Source organism: Ahaetulla prasina, chromosome 5, assembly GCF_028640845.1.
Source record: "Ahaetulla prasina isolate Xishuangbanna chromosome 5, ASM2864084v1, whole genome shotgun sequence".
Taxonomy (NCBI): domain Eukaryota; kingdom Metazoa; phylum Chordata; class Lepidosauria; order Squamata; family Colubridae; genus Ahaetulla; species Ahaetulla prasina.
This window is the reverse complement of record NC_080543.1, coordinates 108,986,488-109,007,670: the sequence shown is the minus strand read 5'-3', so window position 1 is coordinate 109,007,670 and position 21,183 is coordinate 108,986,488. Positions and strand designations below refer to the sequence as shown.

The window sequence follows — 21,183 nt, the reverse complement described above, 5'->3', positions numbered from 1 at the left end:
ATTTTTTCCATATTTATAAGATTTGGGTGTATCAATGCTTCTAGGATGGAGAGCCAGACTGGTATTTCCCTATAGTTTTGTTGTTCAATTTTATTCCACACTGATAATAGTGCATTTCTCACATAAGGTCTTTGGAAATATCGATGTGCCGTGTTTCTTCCATACCAGAGAAAGGCATGCCACCCTAGTTGAAGGTCATGACTCTCCAATAATAATAATCTTCTATGCCTCAGTTAACCACTCTTTCACCCATGTGAGTGCAGCTGCTTGGTAATACAGCTCCCAGTCCGGCAGACCAAAACCTGCTTTCCCTTTTGACTTTTGCAATAGTTTTATTCTCGATTTTTTCCCTTGCCAAATGAATTTGAACATTATTTTATTCAATTCATCAAAATATTTTTCTCTAGTTTTACTGGTATTGTTTGGAATAAAAAAAGTATCTTTGGTAGCATGTTCATCTTTATTGTAGCTATTCTATCCATCATAGAAAGTTCCAAGCCTTTCCATTTCTCCATATCCAGATTAATTTGACGCATTAATTTTGTATGGTTGTCCTTTTTAATTGTTGTACATCTTGCTGTTTATTAATTCATCCTTCTGTTTATTTATAAGATTTTTAACTATCATTTTAGTTTTTTCCTTATTTATTTTTAATCCAGCAACCTCTCCATATTCCTCTAATTCCTCTAATCAGGCCTCGGGCCTGATTCTAATGGTTCCTCTAAAATGAAGACTAAATCATCAGCGAATGCTTGTAATTTATACTTTTCTATTTTGATTTCCATTCCTTTGATTTGCTCATCTTGCCTGATATTTCTAGTTAGTACTTCCAGTGTTAAGATAAATAACAATGGAGATAATGGACAGCCTTGCCTTGTACCTTTTCATATTGAAAAATTTTCAGTTACCTCGCCATTCACAATCACTTTGGTTTTCTGATTTGTATATATTGCCTTGAACATATTTATAGATTTTTCTCCAAAATCCATGTGTCTCACTTGGTAAAACTTGAATTTCTAGTTCACATTGTCAAACACCTTTCGGCGTCTAGAAACAACAGTGCCAATTGCTTTTCACTATGTGCTTCGTAGTAGTGCAATGTGTCTAATATTAGTCTCATATTATTTCTTATCTGCCCTTTGGGTAGGAAGCCATTTTGGTCAGGGTGTATGAACTCCTTCAAAACTCTCTTCAGTCTTTCTGCTACTATTGAGGGGAATATTTTATAGTTGGCATTTAATAGGGATATGGGTCTGTAGTTCTTAATTTGCGTTGAATCTGAATCCTCTTTTGGTATCAAAGTAATGTTAGCTTTCATCATGATGGTGATATCTTTGCTTCAGATAAAAGTGCATTGTATACCTCTAATAATGATTGGCCCAGAGTTTCTTGTGTTTTGTTGTTTTTTGATCACTTCTGCTAGTTCTGTCATTGTTATCCTCTCATTCAGCATAGGTTTCATTGCTTCTGGAACCTTAGGTAAGCTGGCTTTTTCCAGATATTGGAATATTTTCTCTTCTGGAAATTCATCATCATCATCATATAGTTTCCTATAGAAGTCCTGGATAATATTCTTTTTTTCCTCAATTTGATAACGTAGAGTTTCATCTTTGTCTTGTAGTTTACTTATCTATTTTTTCTCTTTCTCCTTTTTCAGTTTGTAAGCTAGCCATCTCCCTGGTTTGTTTGCATTCTCAAAAAAGTTTTGTCTCATTCTTTTTATATGTTGTGCCAGGTCTTCTTTTTCAAGAATATTTAATTTATGTTTAGTTAGCTCCATTTGCTGTTTTAAATTTATTTTTTGTGGTTCTTTTTGTAACTCTGCTTCATGTCTTTTATATTCTTCTTCTAAAGTTCTTTGTTGTTGCTTCTTCATTTTTCTTCGCTATGAATGTTGTAGCTACTCCTCTCATGTATGCTGTATCCCATAAGTTTTGTAGTGATATGTCTTCTTTCCTATTTTCTTTAAGGAAGAATCCCATTTGTTTTTCTGACATCTGCCTGAATTCTATATCTTTTAATATCGATCGATTCAGAGTCCATCTTATACTTTTCCTTCGTCCTTTCCAGTTGATTCTCATTGGATTATGATCTGCCCATAGATTTGTATCTATTTCTACCTTATATACATTAGTACTTAATTCCACTGACATCCATACCATATCTATTCTAGACCAGGATTGACGTCTATTAGAATAGAATGTGTATTGGTTTTCTCCCGCGTTCCTCTCTCTCCATACATCTTGTATGTTTAACTTTTCTGCCAGTTTAAAGAAAGTTCTAGGTAGAATCCTTCTTAAGCCTTATTCTGTTACTTTTATAATCTAATTTTTGGTCTATTATTGCATTAAAGTCTCCTAGGAAACAAAGATATCACATATAGTATTATGTAGTGTTTTGTGAAATTGTTCTTGTCCACTATTTGGTGCGTAGATTGAAACTAGGGTACCCGCTTTTGATTTAATGTTACTTCCACAATCAGGAGCCTCCCCTCTTCATCATATATATTTAGTTGGCCTGAATTGTTTCTTTAACATATAACACCACTCCTCTCTTCTTTTGTTGTGATAACAACACAGATAGTTTCCCCAATTTAGAATACTGCAGTAATTGTTATGTTTTTCTTTTATGTGGACTTCTTGTAGTGATATTATATCTAGATTCAATCTTTATCATTTATTGAAGGTTTTCTTCCTTTTCATGGGTTAGTTCAATCCATTGATGTGTAATGATAGTATCTTAAGTTCTTCTTGTATTGTTCTATCTATAGCTGGATCTATACTCCTGGTTGCTCTTCTTTCTCTCGATTCTTTGGGTCTTGTTCCATTACTCTCGGTTCGGTCCCTTTTCTCTTTTTCACTTTCCTTTTGCTGCAGTTTCTTTTCTTCTGTAGCAAGCATTCCTTGATCTCTATCTTCAATTGCTTTCTCTCCTCCAGTTCCTCTTCGGTACCGAAATGCTGATTGTAGAACTCCATCGTTTTATCCAATGAGTCCAATATATGTCTCTTTTCATGCCATGTATTCCTTCCAGGGTCGACCATCTGAAATTTATGTTATACTTAATCAACAACGTAGTTAAAAATTGGTACTGCTTCCGCAACTCTCTAACTCTTCTTGGGACCTGTTTCAGAACTACCAATTGTTTCCCTTTATACTGTATTGGCTCATCTCTTGTCCTGTAGAGCACTTCGTCCCTCATCCATTTCTTCACAAATCTTACATGCACCTCCTTTGGTAATGTGTGTCTCCTTGCATAGTTCATATGTATTCTATATGTTTTGTCAATTCCTATCAGCATCTCTTCAGATTGGAGGTGTTGGATATTAAAAAAAATTGAGGTAAAATTGTTATCCATGACAAGCACTACAAGCCTAACCAAGATAGGGTTAGGGAAGAAACCTGCCTCCACACCATCGTCGGCCAACTCAAGTCCATCCAGTCAGAGGCCAATAGAAGCTATGTAACAATTGGAGAGATCAAATCCATTTAAGGAATTGCAGGCTATGCTCCAATCGATCCAGGAGAACATGACAAAAACCCACAATGAAATGAAGAGGGAAATAGGAGAAGGGAGAAACAATAGGGAGAATTAAAAGAAAAGACACAAAAGATTGATGGAAAGTTTGAAAATTTCCAGCAATTGATTACAAAAAATGAACAGAAAATATAGGAAATAGAAGAGAGGATGGAGAAAGAAGAAAAAAGAGTAGATGAAATAAACAGTAAACTAACCCAAACAAATAAAGAGTTAGAAACCACAGTAATATTGTTAGAAAAAGCAGCTCATTATCTGAGATACCAGAATATGGAAGAGGAGAAAGAGGAAGACTTACCGGACGTTATGACAGAGTTACTAGCAAAGGCATTAGGGGATTCGCTCTATTTTTGAACTCTATCAGTGAAAAAGTTGATCAACCAAGGTTTAATGTTGACCTTTTAAAAATAGATCATTTATTCTAAATATGATAATACATTTTTGTACTTTATTCTCTTCAGCTTTTTTTCTTATGTTTGTATTTCTGTTTAATGATCAGTTTCTTTAAAAAAAGCTTTTTTCTTTATAAATACAATTACATAATGATCATAATTATGTAATATATAGTATAATATATAGTACATTATATATTATATATATTACATACTCTTATACAAGATTTTATGCAACCCAAGCAATCTGTCATTAAACTAATGTATTCAATCTTCCTTAACAGTTATCCTGTGATTAAAACATTGCTGTACTGTATGTTGCTGTGTTTTGCTATTATCGAATATGCATTTGCTATTAAAAGTTAAGACAACAGAGTTTTCTTTCGGATTAAGACAAAGTACATATTTACCGGTAGTACATAATTTTAGAATTTTGTAAAGTCTTACCTCCACTTGTCACAATCGAAAGCAAATTGCCTTCATCATAAATATTGACAGAATAATTTAACATTTCTGATGTTCCAAAAGATGCATATTCTTGACCTTCTTTGTAGTTTCGCAGAACAGTACAATTAGAAAGGTCACCAGTTTCATTGGAATCTAAGCAAGCTCTGTGGAGAAGGTGCATAAAGACAGACTGATTCTCAGTTCTCCTTTCTTATAAAATTATATGTTCCTCTCAAATGCTGTTTGCCATTCAGTCACAATATCAATTTCCATACTTACTAATTGTCTAGACCAGGGATCTCCAACCTTGGCAACTTTAAGACTTGTGGACTTCAACTTCCAGAGTTCCTCAGCCAGCTTTGGTAGCTGAGGAACTCTGGGAGTAAAGTCCACAAGTCTTAAAGTTGCCAAGGTTGGAGACCCCTGGTCTAGACCAAGATATAATTTACTGACAACCCACAACAGTAATAGAATATGCTCATTTTAATGAGAATGTATAATTCCAGTGAGACCCTCAAAGAAAACAAAATCTATATGATGCCTTTATTACCAGGTCATGATATGACTAGATATGACATACTTAACCCAATAAAAAAACAACAACCAACAGCCAATTCTGTAGGGAACAATTAAATTCATGCTTGTCTAACAGCTACAGACAGGAAGGGACTACAGAGAGTGATTAATTTGGCACAAGAAACCATTGGTTTACCCTCTACCACCACTAGATGACATCACCAGGTCTCGCTGTTTCAGCAGATTAAGGAAGATACTTAAGGATAATTCACACCCTGGCTAGTGTCTCTTTTCACTTCTACCATCCGGCATTGAAGCATAGCCAGCCGGACAAAAAGGTTTAAAAACAGCTTCTACCCATAGACTGTCAGACTCTTAAATACAAGCACAATCACAATCACTCCACACACGTATGGAAGGAAATGTATGACTAGTCTTTTCCCCCCAATTACTTGTATAGGGATTATTCTCTATATTATTTATGTTGTTTTGTATTTTCTGTTATGGATTGCACCAGAGAGGCTAAACCAATTTTGTTATATATATGATGTACAATGATAATATTATACTACTACTTTAACTGCTGTTTTATCCCTAATGAATGACATGTTTCCAATAGTCCTCCTCTAAAGTTTCACATATAGGATCATTTCTATTAGAAGTTGTTTGTTGCTCATTATGTTCAATTTGGATACAGTCGTCTTCTTTAGTTTGGAGTTTCTCATTTTGTAGGTTTAGTTTCTGAGTGCTTAGAGTTCCTCTAGATCCTTTACTTTTTCCTTCCAGTAATTCAATTAGTTTATATTTGGTACTTGTGTATTTTGGGTCTTCCATGGGCGTAAGAACATACATGGAACATATTTTACAAATCACAACAGTGACAGTTGCTGTTTCCAATACTGGGTTTGTTTTGCAACTGGGTTGGGGCTGCTTAACAAGGGAAGGAGTGCTTTCCCCCCACAAAATGTGTTGAATTATTAGGCTACTTTTTAGGAGGTACTTTGCTCTTATCCCTCAACTTCCTGCCTTGATTAAAAAAAGGTGTTCCTATCCTTCCTGTTTCCTCCCTGCCTTCTTGTATTTCGTGTTTGTCCCTTTCTTTTCTGCCTTTTCTCTCCTCCTCATTGTCATGATTCTAGGTCCTCCCTGCCTTCTTGCATTCATCTGCCTGGGTCTTTGGGATCAATGGAATGCCGGAGTCCTCGGCAAGTCTCAGACAGTGATGGTTTGTTGCCTCTGGGCAAGCTGGTCCTTTGCTCCACTGCCACCCTCGCTGCCCCTGGTTGCCTGCCTCCGGCCATATTGTCCACACCTTCTGAGCACCCTGGTCCTTTGCTCACTGCCGCTCTTGCTGCTCCTGCCACTTGCTTCCAGCCATGATGGTCTGCTGCCTCTGGGCATGCTGGTCCTTTGTTCTGCCACCACCCTTGCTGTCCTATTTGCCTGCCTCCAGCCACTATGGTCCACTGCCTCTCAGCCCCCAGCTGCCACGTTGTCAATTCACCAGCTGCTGGCCACCAGCCTCACTGCTCCCAGTCTCTAGTCTTCCATGCTCCACATTCCACTGTAATCCACCGGTTTGTTATGCTGCCTCCAGTTCGCTGGCCCCAGTCATCTCTTTTCTTGCGTTGAGCTGCTTAGCTAGGCTCCTGGGTTGGGTCTTTTGTTCTCTTATGACCTCCTGCTGTCTCAGTCTCAAGCTGCCGGCCTGGGTCCCTGGATAACTAAAAGATGCTAAGCTGGAATGTGGGTCGGGCAGGGCAGTGTGGATTGCCCGGGGTTGATGGTTCCAAGAGCTGCCAGGTGTGATGGTATTTTTCTCCAAATACACAAAACAAAACTAAGCCATGCAGACACCTGAGTAATATACTGGAAGGCATTCATACACAGAATCTCAGTTTCTCCTCAGCAATGTCTCTCTCTCTCCACCTTCAACTGCTGATTCAAAATTCTTAACACAGTGGTTGGACTAACATAATTTCTCATTCAAAAGTCCCAACAGGGCAAACATTCTTTCCCTGCATCTATTTCCTTTGGCTACAATGTAACCTAATATAACATAGTATTACAGTTATTTATAAGCATATAATAAAAACAGCAAATAATCTACGAGACTAATACGCTACTCATACTGTAACTAAGCTACAAGGCACACTACACACAAAAACTGAAATGGGAACTCTTCATCCTCTTTAAATAAGGGTGTTCATAGGAATGTCATCCCTAAATAAGAGGTCAAAATGCAGGAAAAGCTGTCAGTCCATTATTTGATCAGTAAATTAAACCTAATTAGCTTCGCTCTCCTACTCTGAGAGCAGGAAAGCAAGCTGAGACACAAATGGCTCACTTTCTTCCACTTCCAAAGAGCAAACAACTAATCCTAATTTTCGTAAGCATGAAAACAGAACAACAGAAAGGACCAAATGGAAAGTCTTTATCTTGCAACTGGCATTCCGGTTCCAAGCAAAATGTCCGTATCTGGCTGCATTTTCTGGCGCACCCCTTTTTTTTTGTATCTGCCTTAGAATAATATTAATTTAGTCTCCAATTTAATTTATATGCCCACTTCCTCAATCTCAAATACAGGAAGTTGGGCAACAAATGATTTCGGATTACCATGCTTCCTGTTCTGCTGCAAGGGTGTGCAGTAATGGTAGCCTATTGTCACTTTACTTCTTAGAAGTCCTAATGTAAGAAAAAATGACCTTCATTTGATATATTTTTTTTCATCTTGCTAAGATCTAGAGCAGGGATCTCCAACTTGACAACTTTAAGACTTGTGGACTTCAACTCCCAGAATTCTTCAGCCAGCTTTACTGGCTGAGGTATTCTGGGAGTTGAAGCCCAAAAGTCTTAAAGTTGTCAAGGTTGGAGACCCGATCTAGAGGACAGAAAGCACCCAGACACAAATGATAACAGCACCCTTCTGAAAGGCATTTTCTTAGTTCTGTCTTTCACTGAAGGAGTCTATGGATTCGAATGCCACCTGGCACTTAGCTGCCAGACACTGGAGCCACAAATCTATTACGGTAAAGGTGAAAGTTACACCACCCTTATTTTTCTTTCCTTTAGCTCTTTTTTTTTTTAACAGTTAAAAGTCTAATTAAAAATGGGATTGGTATTTTAATATAAGGAAAAAAAATTACCTCCAAGTTTCACCATCGTGCCACACCAAGCAGTCATACACAGGGCCAGGATCATTATATTTTTTCTCAAAAGAATTTAGCAGTTCCACTCGACTCTGAAGCTCTTCCTTCATTAATTTGGTTTCCTGAAAAATAAAGCGTCCAGTGAAAGTTTGCTAAAATCGACACTACCCCCCCACAGAGAAAAAAAATATGGTATGTTCTTATAGCAATAATAATAGTTCTTATAGCAATAATAATTATAGTGCAGCGTTATACTGCACCAGTAGCAGTTTACCCATTACTTCTGCATCAACTGGAATGTTTATTTGACTCTCCATCCCTGCAACCTGAAACCATCCGCTCATTAACAGCAAATTTACATACAGTTAGAAGTTTATAATAGCCATGAAAATATATATATATATATATATTGTTTTATAGCTACTGGACCTAGTTAAGATATATATATGTATGCATGTATGTATGTATGTATATACGGTATTTATTGCTATGCCACATATCAGTTTCCCTTACACCTGGATGAAACTGTCTATCTAGACCCGTTCCAGTCCGGCTTCCGGCCCGGTTACAGCACTGAGACGGCTTTGGTCGCGTTGGTGGATGATCTCTGGAGGACCAGGGATAGGGGATGTTCCTCTGCCCTGGTCCTGTTAGACCTCTCAGCGGCTTTTGATACCATCGACCATGGTATCTTGCTGCGCCGGTTGGGGGGATTGGGAGTGGGAGGCACCGTTTATCGGTGGTTCTCCTCCTATCTCTCCGATCGGTCGCAGACGGTGTTGACGGGGGGGCAGAGGTCGGCTCCGAGGCGCCTCACTTGTGGGGTGCCGCAGGGGTCGATCCTCTCGCCCCTTTTGTTCAACATCTATATGAAGCCGCTGGGTGAGATCATCAGTGGCTTCGGTGTGAGGTACCAGCTGTCGCTGATGACACCCAGCTGTACTTTTCACACGGGCCACCCCAGCGAAGCTATCAGTGTTGTCCCGGTGTTTGGAGGCCGACGGGTCTGGATGGGGAGAAACAGGCTCAAGCTCAATCCTCCAAGACAGAGTGGCTGTGGATGCGGCATCCCGGTACAGTCAGCTGAGTCCTCGGCTGACTGTTGGGGCAGTCATTGGCCCCGATGGAAGGGTGCGCAACTTGGGCGTCCTCCTGGATGCACGGCTGTCTTTGAAGATCATTTGACGGCTGTCTCCAGGAGAGCTTTTACCAGGTTCGCCTGGTGCGCCAGTTGCGCCTTTCTGAACCGGGATGCCCTATGCACGGTCACTCACGCCCTCGTGACGTCTCGCCTGGATTACTGCAATGCTCTCTACATGGGGCTCCCTTGAAGGGCATCCGGAGGCTGCAGTTAGTTCAGAATGCGGCTGCGTGGGTTATAGAGAGCCTCGGGGCTCCCGTGTGACACCTATCCTGCGCAAACTGCACTGGCTACCTGTGGCCTTCGGGTGCGCTTCAAGGTGTTGGTAACCACCTTTAAAGCGCTCCATGGCATAGGGCGGGTTATCTGGGACCGCCTACTGCTACCAAATACCTCTCACCGACCGTGCGCTCTCACAGAGGGACTCCTCAGGGTGCCGTCAGCTAGGCAGTGTCGTCTGGAGACGCCCAGGGGAAGGGCCTTCTCTGTGGGGGCTCCCACCCTCTGGAACGAACTCCCCCCAGGACTCCGTCAACTTCCGGACCTCCGAACCTTCCGTCGCGAGCTCAAGACGCATTTATTCATCTGTGCAGGACTGGCTTAGATTTTAAATTCGTAGATTTTAAATTTATAGGGGTTTTAAATTTGGTTTTAAGATTTATATTTATATTTTTAATATTTGGCATTAGAATAAGTTTTTTAATAGTTATTTTAATTGTATATACATGTTTTATGTGCCTGTGAACCGCCCTGAGTCCTTCGGGAGATAGGGCGGTATATAAATTTGAATAAATAAATAAATAAATAAATACACTCTGTGCCTCATGCAGAAGCTACCTTTGTCTAAAATTGTCTTTTTATGGTTATTAAGGAAACATGTAATCAGGTATTTTATTTACTCAGATATAAGCAACTCATATTTTAAGTATTTTCTTTCAATATTTTGCTATATATTAACTAGGATAATTACAGGTAGTCCTCGACCTCCAACAGTTCATTTAGTGACCGTTCAAAGTTACAATGGCAGTGAAAAAAGTGACTTATGATCATTTTTCACACTTATGACCATTGCAGCATCCCCGTGGTCACGTGATCAAAAATTCGAGGCTTGGCAACTGACTCATATTTATGACGGTTGCAGTGTCCCGGGGTCATGTGATCTCCTTTTGCGACCTTCTGACAAGCAAAGTCAACGGGGAAGCCAGATTCACTTAAAAACCGTGTTACTAATTTAACAACTGCAGTGATGCGCTTAACAAATGTAGCAGGAAAAGTCGAAAAATGGGGCAAAACTCCCTTAACAAATTTCTCACTGAGCAACAGAAATTTTGGGCTCAATTGTGGTCATAAGTCGAGGACTACCTGTTCTTTCAGCTGCATTGCAATTGTTACATTTATATTTCTTTCTTTCTCCTTTACAGGACTTATAGGCTGCTCTAATCTATCTAATCTGAGTCATTTATATGGTGTATAAAATTCCCTAAAGCCATTGTTTGGATTAAAAACAGATAATTAAGATTAAAATTAAATGTAACTTGTAAAACAATCAGTTTTACAATCATATAAAAATGGGTATTAACTTTCCAGACTAAAACAAAACTGATTTGTCATCTGGAAAGATAACCTCAGCAGTCTTGGCCCTAAGGCTTGATGAAATAACTAATTTTTCACAGACTTTCTAAAGGCCAGAAGGGAGGAGGAAAATTAAGCAATTGTAGAAAAAGATATATAAATGCTTTGAATAATTTTAAAAAAAGTATTACTTACAGGTATTGAAAGCCCTTTGAATTTGAGCCTAATTATAGCCTAGGCTTTTACAGAATAAGTTCTGTAATTATAATGACTCTAGAGAAAACAAATTAAACTTAAATATTTTATGTGCCTACAATCTGAAGCAATTAAAACTCAAACAGAGTCATCTGGGTACTCATTTTGCTCATGATACAAGGCAATTCCAAAAATTGAATGGCATTGAGAAAGTTAACCTGATTATCCCTTCAAACTAAAATGTTATCAGCTCATTTTAATAATTTTAAAGTGTAAGTAATTTAAGGAAAGCATTCATAACATGAAACCAGCCTTCAGACTGTTTTTAGACAAATTGCCATTTGTAATTATGTTATGCAAAAGTAATCTTCCATATGTGGGTCTTACTAGTACTTTACTATTATAATCATTTAAACAGCTTCAAGCTTTTTCTTCTAAAATAGAAACTAATATACAAACCTGTGATGAAGGGGGTTGAGCAGCTTCAAATTCTTCTTGTTTCCTACATGCTTCTGCTAGTGCTAATCTGTGGACAGGATCCCAAAGTTTTTCCTTGCGTTCTTTCTGAAATAAATAAATAAATAGTAATAGATTTTTTTAAAAATCAAAACTTTGTACTGTCTTTTTACTACAATAAATTCCATATCTTACCTCAGATGTAAACTTTGAAATGAACCAATGGTCTCAGGCTTGTTTTTTACATGCAATATTTTCAATATTGTAACACTTTACAGACAAGTGAAAATAAACTCCCAGGAATGCTTAAAATGCTGCTGCATGGGTAGTGCTAAAAAAGAAGTTTGAGTTTTCTCTTAATTCAAAGGGAATAAAAGTAAACTCAAATACGTCAAACAACAGATATTAGTATAAGCACTCCTTGCTTAAGGAACATTCGCTATAACGACGCTGTAGGGCGCTGCATGTCAGAACAACTAGACACAAGGACAGTTCCCCCCCATGCCATCACTCCGCTAAACAATTAATTCCCACTATCTAGAAAGGCAGTATTACCATCATTATTCTCATCTTCCCTGTTCCCTACCACCTTATCTTCTTATGACTATAACTTTGTTGCTTGTATTTTACAATTTAAATTGTTTAATTAGTATCCTAGTATGATTTATGTTGATTGCTTATTTAGTATCCATTACTATCACTAAGTTTTGTATCTAATATTTTATGATGAATGTATTTTTACAATGATTATGATGATTTATTGCTATTGTTGTATGTACAGAGCTTATGCACTGGAGACAAATCCCTTGTGTGTCTAATCACACTTGGCCAATAAAAAATTATAATTATAATTCATTCAGAAACCACCTGAAATTCTGAACATCTGTGCCCGAAGTTATGGCTGTTGCAGTGCCCTCACGGTCATGATTGAGATCTGAGCACTTGGATATCCATTCACACTTATGACTGGTTGCCACGTGCCCCGTGATCACGTGGTTATCATTTGAAATTTTCCTTGGTACCTTCCCTAGAAAGTGAATGGGAAGATTGCAAGAATGTCTGCCCGCCAAGAGGACTCCTTCTTGTCTCTGGGGCCTTGCTGAAAAAGGTCTGTCCTGAAATCCAAGCAGGATTTCAGCATGGAGTGTTTGCAGAAACTCACAAAAACCTAAACGTATTTCTTTCTTTTTTGTGGTTCAAAATTACTTCAAAAGTTAGGATAAAGAGTATAAAATAATACCTGTATTCTCTCTTTAAGAGCTTTAGGATAGAATTCATAGCCATTTTTTAAGCCAATGTGAAATTTTCCTGAAGGATTTATCCAGTCAGCTGGAATCTAAAAAAGGGAAAAAAAGAGAAACATAAATTACATTTGGTTCGTATACTTCAAGCAATCATTGAACTATTTATAACAGAACTATTAATGTCAGGTACAATTGATTTCAATGGGTATATACTCACAAGTTCAACATTTGTTTGTTCACCCTTAGAAGGAATGCATAAATTGCAGAAATACATAGCACTACGTTTTCAGTTTGTATACAAAGTAATATTTGAGTTGTTTTCCTCTTTTTGGTTATGTTCTGCTTGTAAATAATTGCACTATTATGTAAAGTCCTCACATAAAAGCTCTATAATATCAAATCTATGGTCGAATGGGTGGAAAAGAAAAAAATGTAACTTATGTAAGATAAGAACTGAACTATGCATTTTTTTTTTACTTGATTGGACTTACTAACAAAACGTTCTTCTTGGAATGTAGCCTGTTTACAAATACTGCTCATCACCTTGGCCTTCTCCCCACTTGGGGTGCTTGGACCCTCTTTGAGTGGGGCCTTGCCTGCCTCCACTCAGCCAAGGTGTTCTATTTACCCCACACAACTATTGTTCTTCATGGGAGGCTCACAGTGCACTGTAAAAAAAAAATCCTTTCCCATCTTTAGGGAATCTTTTAGGTTGGAATTGGAGATAGATAGTGACTATTGGCTAAAGTTTGCAACCACAAAGTTTGTAAGCAGAGAACTATCTTTATGCACTATATATGACTGAGGCTGCAGATAACAACAGCCTTGGTATACTTTGTTGAGAAAAGCTTTCAATCAAATTGCAAATAAGTACTGTGAAATGCTTTTCTTTGAAAGGTAAACAGGCCCTTTGAAAAATGTGGGGGTACTACTTTCTGCAATACTTTAAACTAAATTTTGTGAATTTTCAAGAAAAGATATATATTTTCTTTAAGGTCTTGCAGAGAGGGTGCTATGAATGCCTCCACGCAGGTTCCAAAGCAGTTTTTTGTCCCCAGATCCAAAGCATTGCACAGCCTATTGCAAATAAACATAAGGATATAAAACATCAGATGACTGACTGTAATGGTAAATTCTTAAAAAATCCTTTGCTTTTAGACATTATGACGTAAGTAGAGGTAAATATGAATGCAACTATATTTTTAAATTGGCTCACGGTAATTCCTCATAACAAATCATCTTAATGCATATACAACTGGACATCTTAAGTTTTGTTTCAAAACAGGATATCAAAATTTAATGCCAAATACTGTTACCTTTAAAATTCTTCCTGAAAGACCAGTAATTTCTCCATTTTTTGCTTCTGTAACAGTTGAAGTATTTACATCTCCACTGCCAGTTGTATCAATTATGTCAATAATCTTGGGTTTTCCGTCAGTTGTGATCTAAAGACAATAAATAAAAGCACATGTGATACATTAATATTCTATTTTATAACATAAATAAAACTGCTGCATGGATTGGGATAATGCTGTTACAGCAGATACCACCTGATTCTAAAGCCAAGTTGATTCACAACATAAAACAAAATCCATAAAGTTCAAACTAACAGGACGTGTTAAAACAGCAAGATAAGCATATATTCAACAGAAGCAAAGCTCACCATTCAGTGAGAATTATATTTAATTGGCCTATGCCAATTCATAAGAGTATGAAGAATTTAAAAAAAGAGACTCAGAACAGGGACATTCAGATCATACTATCTGCAGTCACATGAGGTTCTTGCTTAATGAACCACATAGTCCTTGCTTAATGACGGCAATCAGGAACGCTGTCATCTGACATTGTACTTTACAATAATGTCACTTAGCAATAGCAATTTTGGTTCCAATGGCCATCATAAACTGAGGACAACCTGCATTTAATTTATTTCCACCCACACCTTTCTGAAAAGGGTCGGTATTAATTCACAAACAATTGTGGGATTATGAGTCTCTAACAACAGAGAATCCCAAAATTTTGGTACAACTATTAAGACAACCCTCTCCAAAGTTGGCAATGTTAGTCATCTAAAACAGGGGTCTCCAACCTTGACAACTTTAAGATTTGCGGACTTCAACTCCCAGAATTCCTCAGCCAGCTTTGCTGAGGTATATTGGGAGTTGAAGTCTGCAAGTCTTAAAATTGCCAAGGTTGGAGATCCCTGATCTAAAACAAAGTATTCTTATAATAGCCATAACATATGCATTTTAGAGATTTGAGACATAAACATAATAATCAAAGATAACACTTGGTACAGCAGAGCTTATAAATATGCATCCTAAAAAGAGTGGGAGGAATAGGAATTCAAATTATGTAAGAGGAAGCAGATAAAGTGGACACTGTCACAAATAAGACAGTATGGAAAATCAACTGGAAGGACACAACAAAGCAGAGACAGATCTTTATTGGCCAGGATAAAACAATGATGCAAAATTCATTTGAAAAGCAGTAGAAGTTAGCACCCACCCCTCTCCTAGAAAAATAAAATATTTTAGAAAATATTAAAAAAGGCAGAATATTACATTTCGCTGGATGAGAAATGGAGAAACGTATTTTAAGGACAAAGCAGCTCCCTGCAGCTTCCTGACTCCCCCCACGTTTGTCAATGGGTCAGAGACAGAAACTCATTCCCCCCCACCTTTGTCAATGGTACCATCATCTGCAACACAATAAGACACATCTAGCAACAGAAACTCACCACATGGCACCTGGGAAGATTACATCAGCCAGCAAGGCTAGCTAAGACCCCCACCCCCTGGGAGTCTGACAACCAATCTGGATACTCTTCCTGTGCCCCGGGAAGTTCAAAGCTTAGAGAGAGCATAAAGCCAGGGTGCGCACAGCACCTCGCCCCTTTTCTGTTCAGGAACTCAAGCCATGTGATCCTGACCACCATTAAACCATCTTTCCAAGCAGTCTCCATGTTTCCAGTGTCTTTTTCCCCACTTGGAACTGAACCTAGATGGACATTTCTTCCAACACATCAAAGCAAAATACCATAGCAACTGTCTTAATTCAAAACTAAATAATATACTTGCTTTCATGTCAAGCTTAATACAACAAATTATTTAATTTTTGTTTTTATTACAAAATCTATATGCTGCCTACCATTGGACTCTAATCAGTTTAACAGATCTCAAAGGCAACAAGAGGCAAAAGCAGAGCTAACCAAACTCAGATTTATGTAATGGACTAGATTTCAGGTTTTAATTTTTAGGACGGCAACATGGAAGGTGGTAGGTTTTTTTGTCTGCCTTCAACTCTGATACATAGACAACCTGGTTTAGTTTTCTTGGTAATATTTTAAAGTGGTATGCCACTGCCTTCTTCCTAGAGAGACAGAGTGACTGACACAAAGTCTGTAGTCATCCAACTATAGGTGACTAAGGTGTGACCAGAACCGAGATTTTATAATTCCCAGTTACCATACCACTGGCCCTAACTTGCTCTCAAAGAACTTTTACTTGCTATTTTTTCAACAAAATTTACATTGTGAATCCATTTGCATAATGATTGTACTTTCCAAAACCGTAACAAGTACATTACATTTTAAAACATTTCATTTTGGGTTTTATTTGTAAAACAGAAATTTAGGGCCTATATTCTTAATTATTAAATGTTACAAAATTTATATAATAAAACAGTTACACTAAGTTTAATTATATCTTTATATTCAATGTTTCTTAAATTATATTCTAGGGTACATGACTGTTCTCCAAGAAAGAGATTTCACAAGCTTTCCAAAGATCCAAGAAAATGCTTTTTTGTGTCATTTGGATTCATGCATAATTAAATATTGAATCCAAAAATAACTAAACATCAAAATTTCATCTTTACCATTTTTTTCTAGACAATTAAAACAAAATATACCGTATATACTCGAGTATAAGCCGAGTTTTTCAGCACGTTTTTTGTGCTGAAAAACGTCCCCTCGGCTTATACTCGAGTATATACGGCTTATACTCGAGTTTTTTTTCTTCTTCTTTTTTTCACATTATACCGGATGGTGCAAACTTGGCGGGCTTTTGCATTAGCGCGGGGAAGCCCTGCCGGTGCAGTGAGAGGGTGGGGCGGGGGAGCCGCCAGCCTTCTCGGCTGAGGGAGGGAGGCTTTCCCTGACCGGTAGCTGCCTCATTTCCCTCCCTCGGCTTATACTCGAGTCCCCAGTTTACCCCAGTTTTTTGGGGTAAAATTGGGGACCTCGGCTTATACTCGGATCGGCTTATATTCGAGTATATACGGTAAATGCACATATTCCATTAATGAATATATGAATTGCAAAATATTATGAACGCACAAAGATTCATATCTCTCTCTCAAATATCTCACTAAACAATGAAAAAATAAATGGAAAAAAATATGGCTTTTTAAATGGAAAAGGCTTTTTAACTGAAAATAAAGAAACCATAACCTGAATCAAGTTGCTTTCTGTCCCTTAACAGGGGGAAAGGTTGCAGCCTGACAACACAAGAATTTTAAAAATATAACTGGGAACTATGTAGGTTAATGGGGAGGATTCAGCATATATGACCAGATGCATTCCCCATAATCCATGAACCATACTGTATTTAGTAATTAAACATCTTCAGTCTCATCTCTTTCCTCATTAATGTTTTAAATTACATTATGTACATCATGTATTTGAACAAGAGCAACAAAAGGGCAGTTTAAAGTCTATTGTCATAACTTTTTAAACCTGTTAACCAAATCTAAACATTTCATAAATCTCAATTTAAAACTATACTGCTGCCTGGCTGTTTTTTAATTTGATTTAACATGCTCATAGAAAGCCTTCAACTTTTTGATAATTATGAATTGAAGCATTCCCATACAATTAAATTCAAATTAATTAATCACTGTTAAATGTGTCAGACACAGTAAACACAATTATAGTTACAGAATATTGCACAATCGTTGGCATGGCAGAACTAGTTTGGGCTTTTTCCCCCTCCCACCTATGAAGAATTAATTATAGCAAGTACGTAAAACATTTAATAATATACCTGACTCTTTGTTTTTTCCTGAAATTTGACATCCTTCAGTTTTCACAATCCCATTTACAAGTTCAGCCAGTTTTAAGAGGATCACACATATTTCTTAATTATATTTGTACAGGTGAAGCAACTTCATTCAATAACATAGTATTTTATGTATAACAGAGTTTAAAGAATTCAATATTATAATTTATAGTAACAAACTTGCTAATTTATAAAGATGACTGCAACACTTTTAATGATACTTCACTTACTTCACCAAGACAAATTCCTTGTGTGTCCAATCACACTTGGCCAATAAATTCTATTCTTACAACTCTGTTTCTCTTTACTTCAATACAATGCATATAACATCCACTGACAACATGTGAAGGAAACAAACTACAAACATTAGGGCTGGGCAAAACATCTGAAAAGTTTCTTCACAACATTAATGTGAACAAAGGCCCTCTTTGAAACACCAAAGTAGCCTCAGTTTTTGCCAAAGATTTCTACAGATGTTTATATACAAAGAAAAATTTCACTATTAGTGGAAGGAGTATGTGAGAATAGGTACAAGCCTTACAAAGATATAACTATTTTAATATTTAAGAGACATGTGAAATTAGGCTTCCCTTTCAAATGCCTTGTACAGTTTTACAAAACATATTTTTAAGGTATCATTGAATTCTTATAATGTACTGTATATTTTATGATTTTTTTTTCATATTATTAGGTTTGTAAGGAAAAAAGTTGTATCCTTCATGTCATCATTGGTATTTGGGTGGAAGATTATCCTAACATTGCATAGTAAAGTAGGAAGTTTGAGAAAAAAAACCTCAGAAGGCAGTAATAAATTTAACCTTGTCAAAAATTATATTGATACATGCCTATGGAGATTGAGAGCTTCTTAAATTCTAACTGAATGATGGGGGAATGGAAGAATTTATATTTTTTGCAGTCATCTAGTCGTTGCCACTCTGAGTAAATGCTTCTATTCCCCCACCATTCAGTTAGAATTGAAGCTTCTTGGATGAGAAGTGAAATGGTTTCAAGAAAAAAACAACAACCCAAGAAAGTCCTGTTGCCTTTTGGAAAAGCATCTTTGGGAATAAAGGTAGTCCTCGATTTGCAATCAAAATGGAGCCCAAAATTTTATGTTGTTAAATGAGACATTTATTGAGTTTTGCCATATTTTATAACCTTTCTTACCATAGTTAAGTGAATCAGTGCAGTTGTTAAGTTAGAAACACGGCTGTTAAGTGAATCTGGTTTCCCCATTAACTTTGCTTGTCAGAAGGTCGCAAAAGGGGATCACGTGACCCTGGGACACTGCTACAATCATAAATATGAACCACTTGTCAAGCCTCTGAATGTAAATCACATGACCATAGAGATGCTGCAACGGTCATAAGTGTGAAAAATGGTCAGAAGTCCCTGTAAATGAACTGTTGTAAGTCTATCTACCTGTACATGGATATACAGTGAATTATCTGACTTTAAGCTATTTTGAGATTATTTTTACTTTACCTGCTTCAAAGCTACCATACACAGAGAATATAAGTTTGTTTATTTGCCATCTTGCCTTCTGCTACTTTAATTTCTTATGGGGAAATTTTAAAGACGCCTTTAGAGGTCATTAATAATAATAATAATAATAATAATAATAATAATAATAATAATAATAATAATAATAAAAAATCCCATCATTCTAAAGTTGACCAAAAATTGCAAGAAGTGGAAAAAAAGAAGATACGAATTAGGTTGTGTCTTTCCTATCCCAATAAGCAGTTCCCTTTTGAATTAAAACTTTCTCCTTGAATTTTTCCAAAGGAAGCAGGCCCTTAATTCCTTTCCCTAAGGATGACTGACACATTTTACACCAAGAAGGCCACTTAGCTTTCCTTGTATCTTCTCCATGCCTATTATCTAGCTTTTTTCCATGCACTGAACTACAAAGCCTGGTACCAGGCAGTTTGGCAGCTGAAGGGCAACAACGGGAGGAAACGCTGCGAAAAACAAATTACGCTGTTATTCAACCCAAAGTATGAAGTACAGGCCGTTCTTGATTTACGACAGTTCACTTAGTGACCATTCGAAGTTACAATGGCACTGGGGGGAAAAAATGACATGACCATTTTTCCACACTTACAACCGCTACAGCATCCCCGTAGTCACACAATTTGGATGCTTAACAACTGACACATTTTTATGACGGTGGCGGCTATCCTGGGGTCACGCGATCCCCTTTTGCGACCTTCTGACAAGCAACGTCCGTCCACGGGGAAAGCCGGATTCGCTTAACAACCACGTCACTAATCTTACCAGTGCATTTGATTTGCTGAACAAAGGGGGCAAGAAAAGCCAGGTAAAACTCACTTGATCCAATGTCTCGCTTAGCCACAGAAATGTTGGGGGCTCAAGCGTGGTCGTAAGTCGAGGACTACCTGTAGCGGGAAGAAGAGAGACAAAGAGAGGGGGAAAATAATAATAATACAATTATTTAAGGCTAGGGAGACCTCCGTTGGCATCTCACCTGCATGCCCGGGGCGCCGGGGTCCACACCCGTGTCTAAAATGGCCAAGAGAACACCCCGTCCATCATATTCCGGGTGCCGCGAAAGGAAGGCGGTAGCTCCGGTTTCCTTCTTGGGCAGAAGCCCTTGAAACGGGAACGGCTCGTCTCCAGCCGACGCCGCCATGTTGAAAGCAAAGAAGAGGGAAAGGAGAGGTTAAAAGAGACACCAGACACGCGCCCGACACGGAAAGGCAAGAAGGAGCCGCGCAGCCCGAGGTGACGCAACGGCTCTCTTTAGAAAGAAACGCTCCAGAAGGAAGGAAGGGAAAAAAGGGCGCAGGCTTCTTTTCCCTCCGAGCGCATGCGCCGCCCTCCCAGCCAATCGCAACGAGAAGCACAGCCCGGCGCGTGGGCCACGTCACGAGCCCTCTCAGCCTGCGAGGGAGATTTGATCGTGCCTGGCTTTGCTTAGCGAGACTTTGGAACAGCCTCTCAAATTACAGCGCGGTTCGTTCTTGCTTGTAGTGGAGTGCGTCGACCAATGAGAAAGGGAGAGGCTTTCTTAAAGGGGTAGCAGGTTAATAATCCTTTGGGCTCTCTTCCCTTTTTCCTTCCCGCCTTTCGTGGCTTCCAGTCTCGCTGTAGGAGACTCACTGCGCTCAGCTTCGTCTTATTACAAACAACGCGAGATCTTAATGCTGTTCGTTCGCTGATGCGGGACGGGGATGGTGGTCGATAGTGGTCACTTCGATAGAATGCAATGCCTTGCAGTTTAATGCGATAGCAGTAGGAAGAATAGGAATAGGAATAGAGGTGGAAAGGACCTTGGAGGTCTTCTAGTCCAGCCCCCTGCTCAAACAGAAGAACCTATACTATTTCAGATAAGTGACTGTCTAGTCCAGGGATGTCCAACCTTGGTCCCTTTAAGACTTGTGGACTTCAACTCGACAGGACCTGTGTTTAACTCATAGAATCATCTATTGTAATGTCCTTCCTGTTAAA

General features: G+C 38.2%; 1 protein-coding gene across 3 annotated transcripts in view; it reads right to left on the bottom strand.

The window, feature by feature from the left end:
- The window catches only part of TPP2 (tripeptidyl peptidase 2), a 65,416-nt gene extending 44,602 nt beyond the window's left edge, over positions 1-20,814 (bottom strand). The window contains exons 1-6 of one of the 3 annotated variants that reach the window (XM_058184859.1): positions 20,201-20,814; positions 13,966-14,094; positions 12,646-12,741; positions 11,409-11,513; positions 8,039-8,163; positions 4,377-4,540 (exon numbers count right to left, since the gene is read on the bottom strand). In XM_058184859.1, coding sequence (XP_058040842.1) covers positions 4,377-4,540; positions 8,039-8,163; positions 11,409-11,513; positions 12,646-12,741; positions 13,966-14,094; positions 20,201-20,365 — 784 coding nt within the window. In that variant the 5' untranslated portion in view covers positions 20,366-20,814. The remainder of the gene's footprint in view (positions 1-4,376; positions 4,541-8,038; positions 8,164-11,408; positions 11,514-12,645; positions 12,742-13,965; positions 14,095-20,200) is intronic. The other 2 variants (XM_058184856.1, XM_058184858.1) reach the window with 2 other exon arrangements.
- Positions 20,815-21,183: the final 369 nt, after the last annotated feature.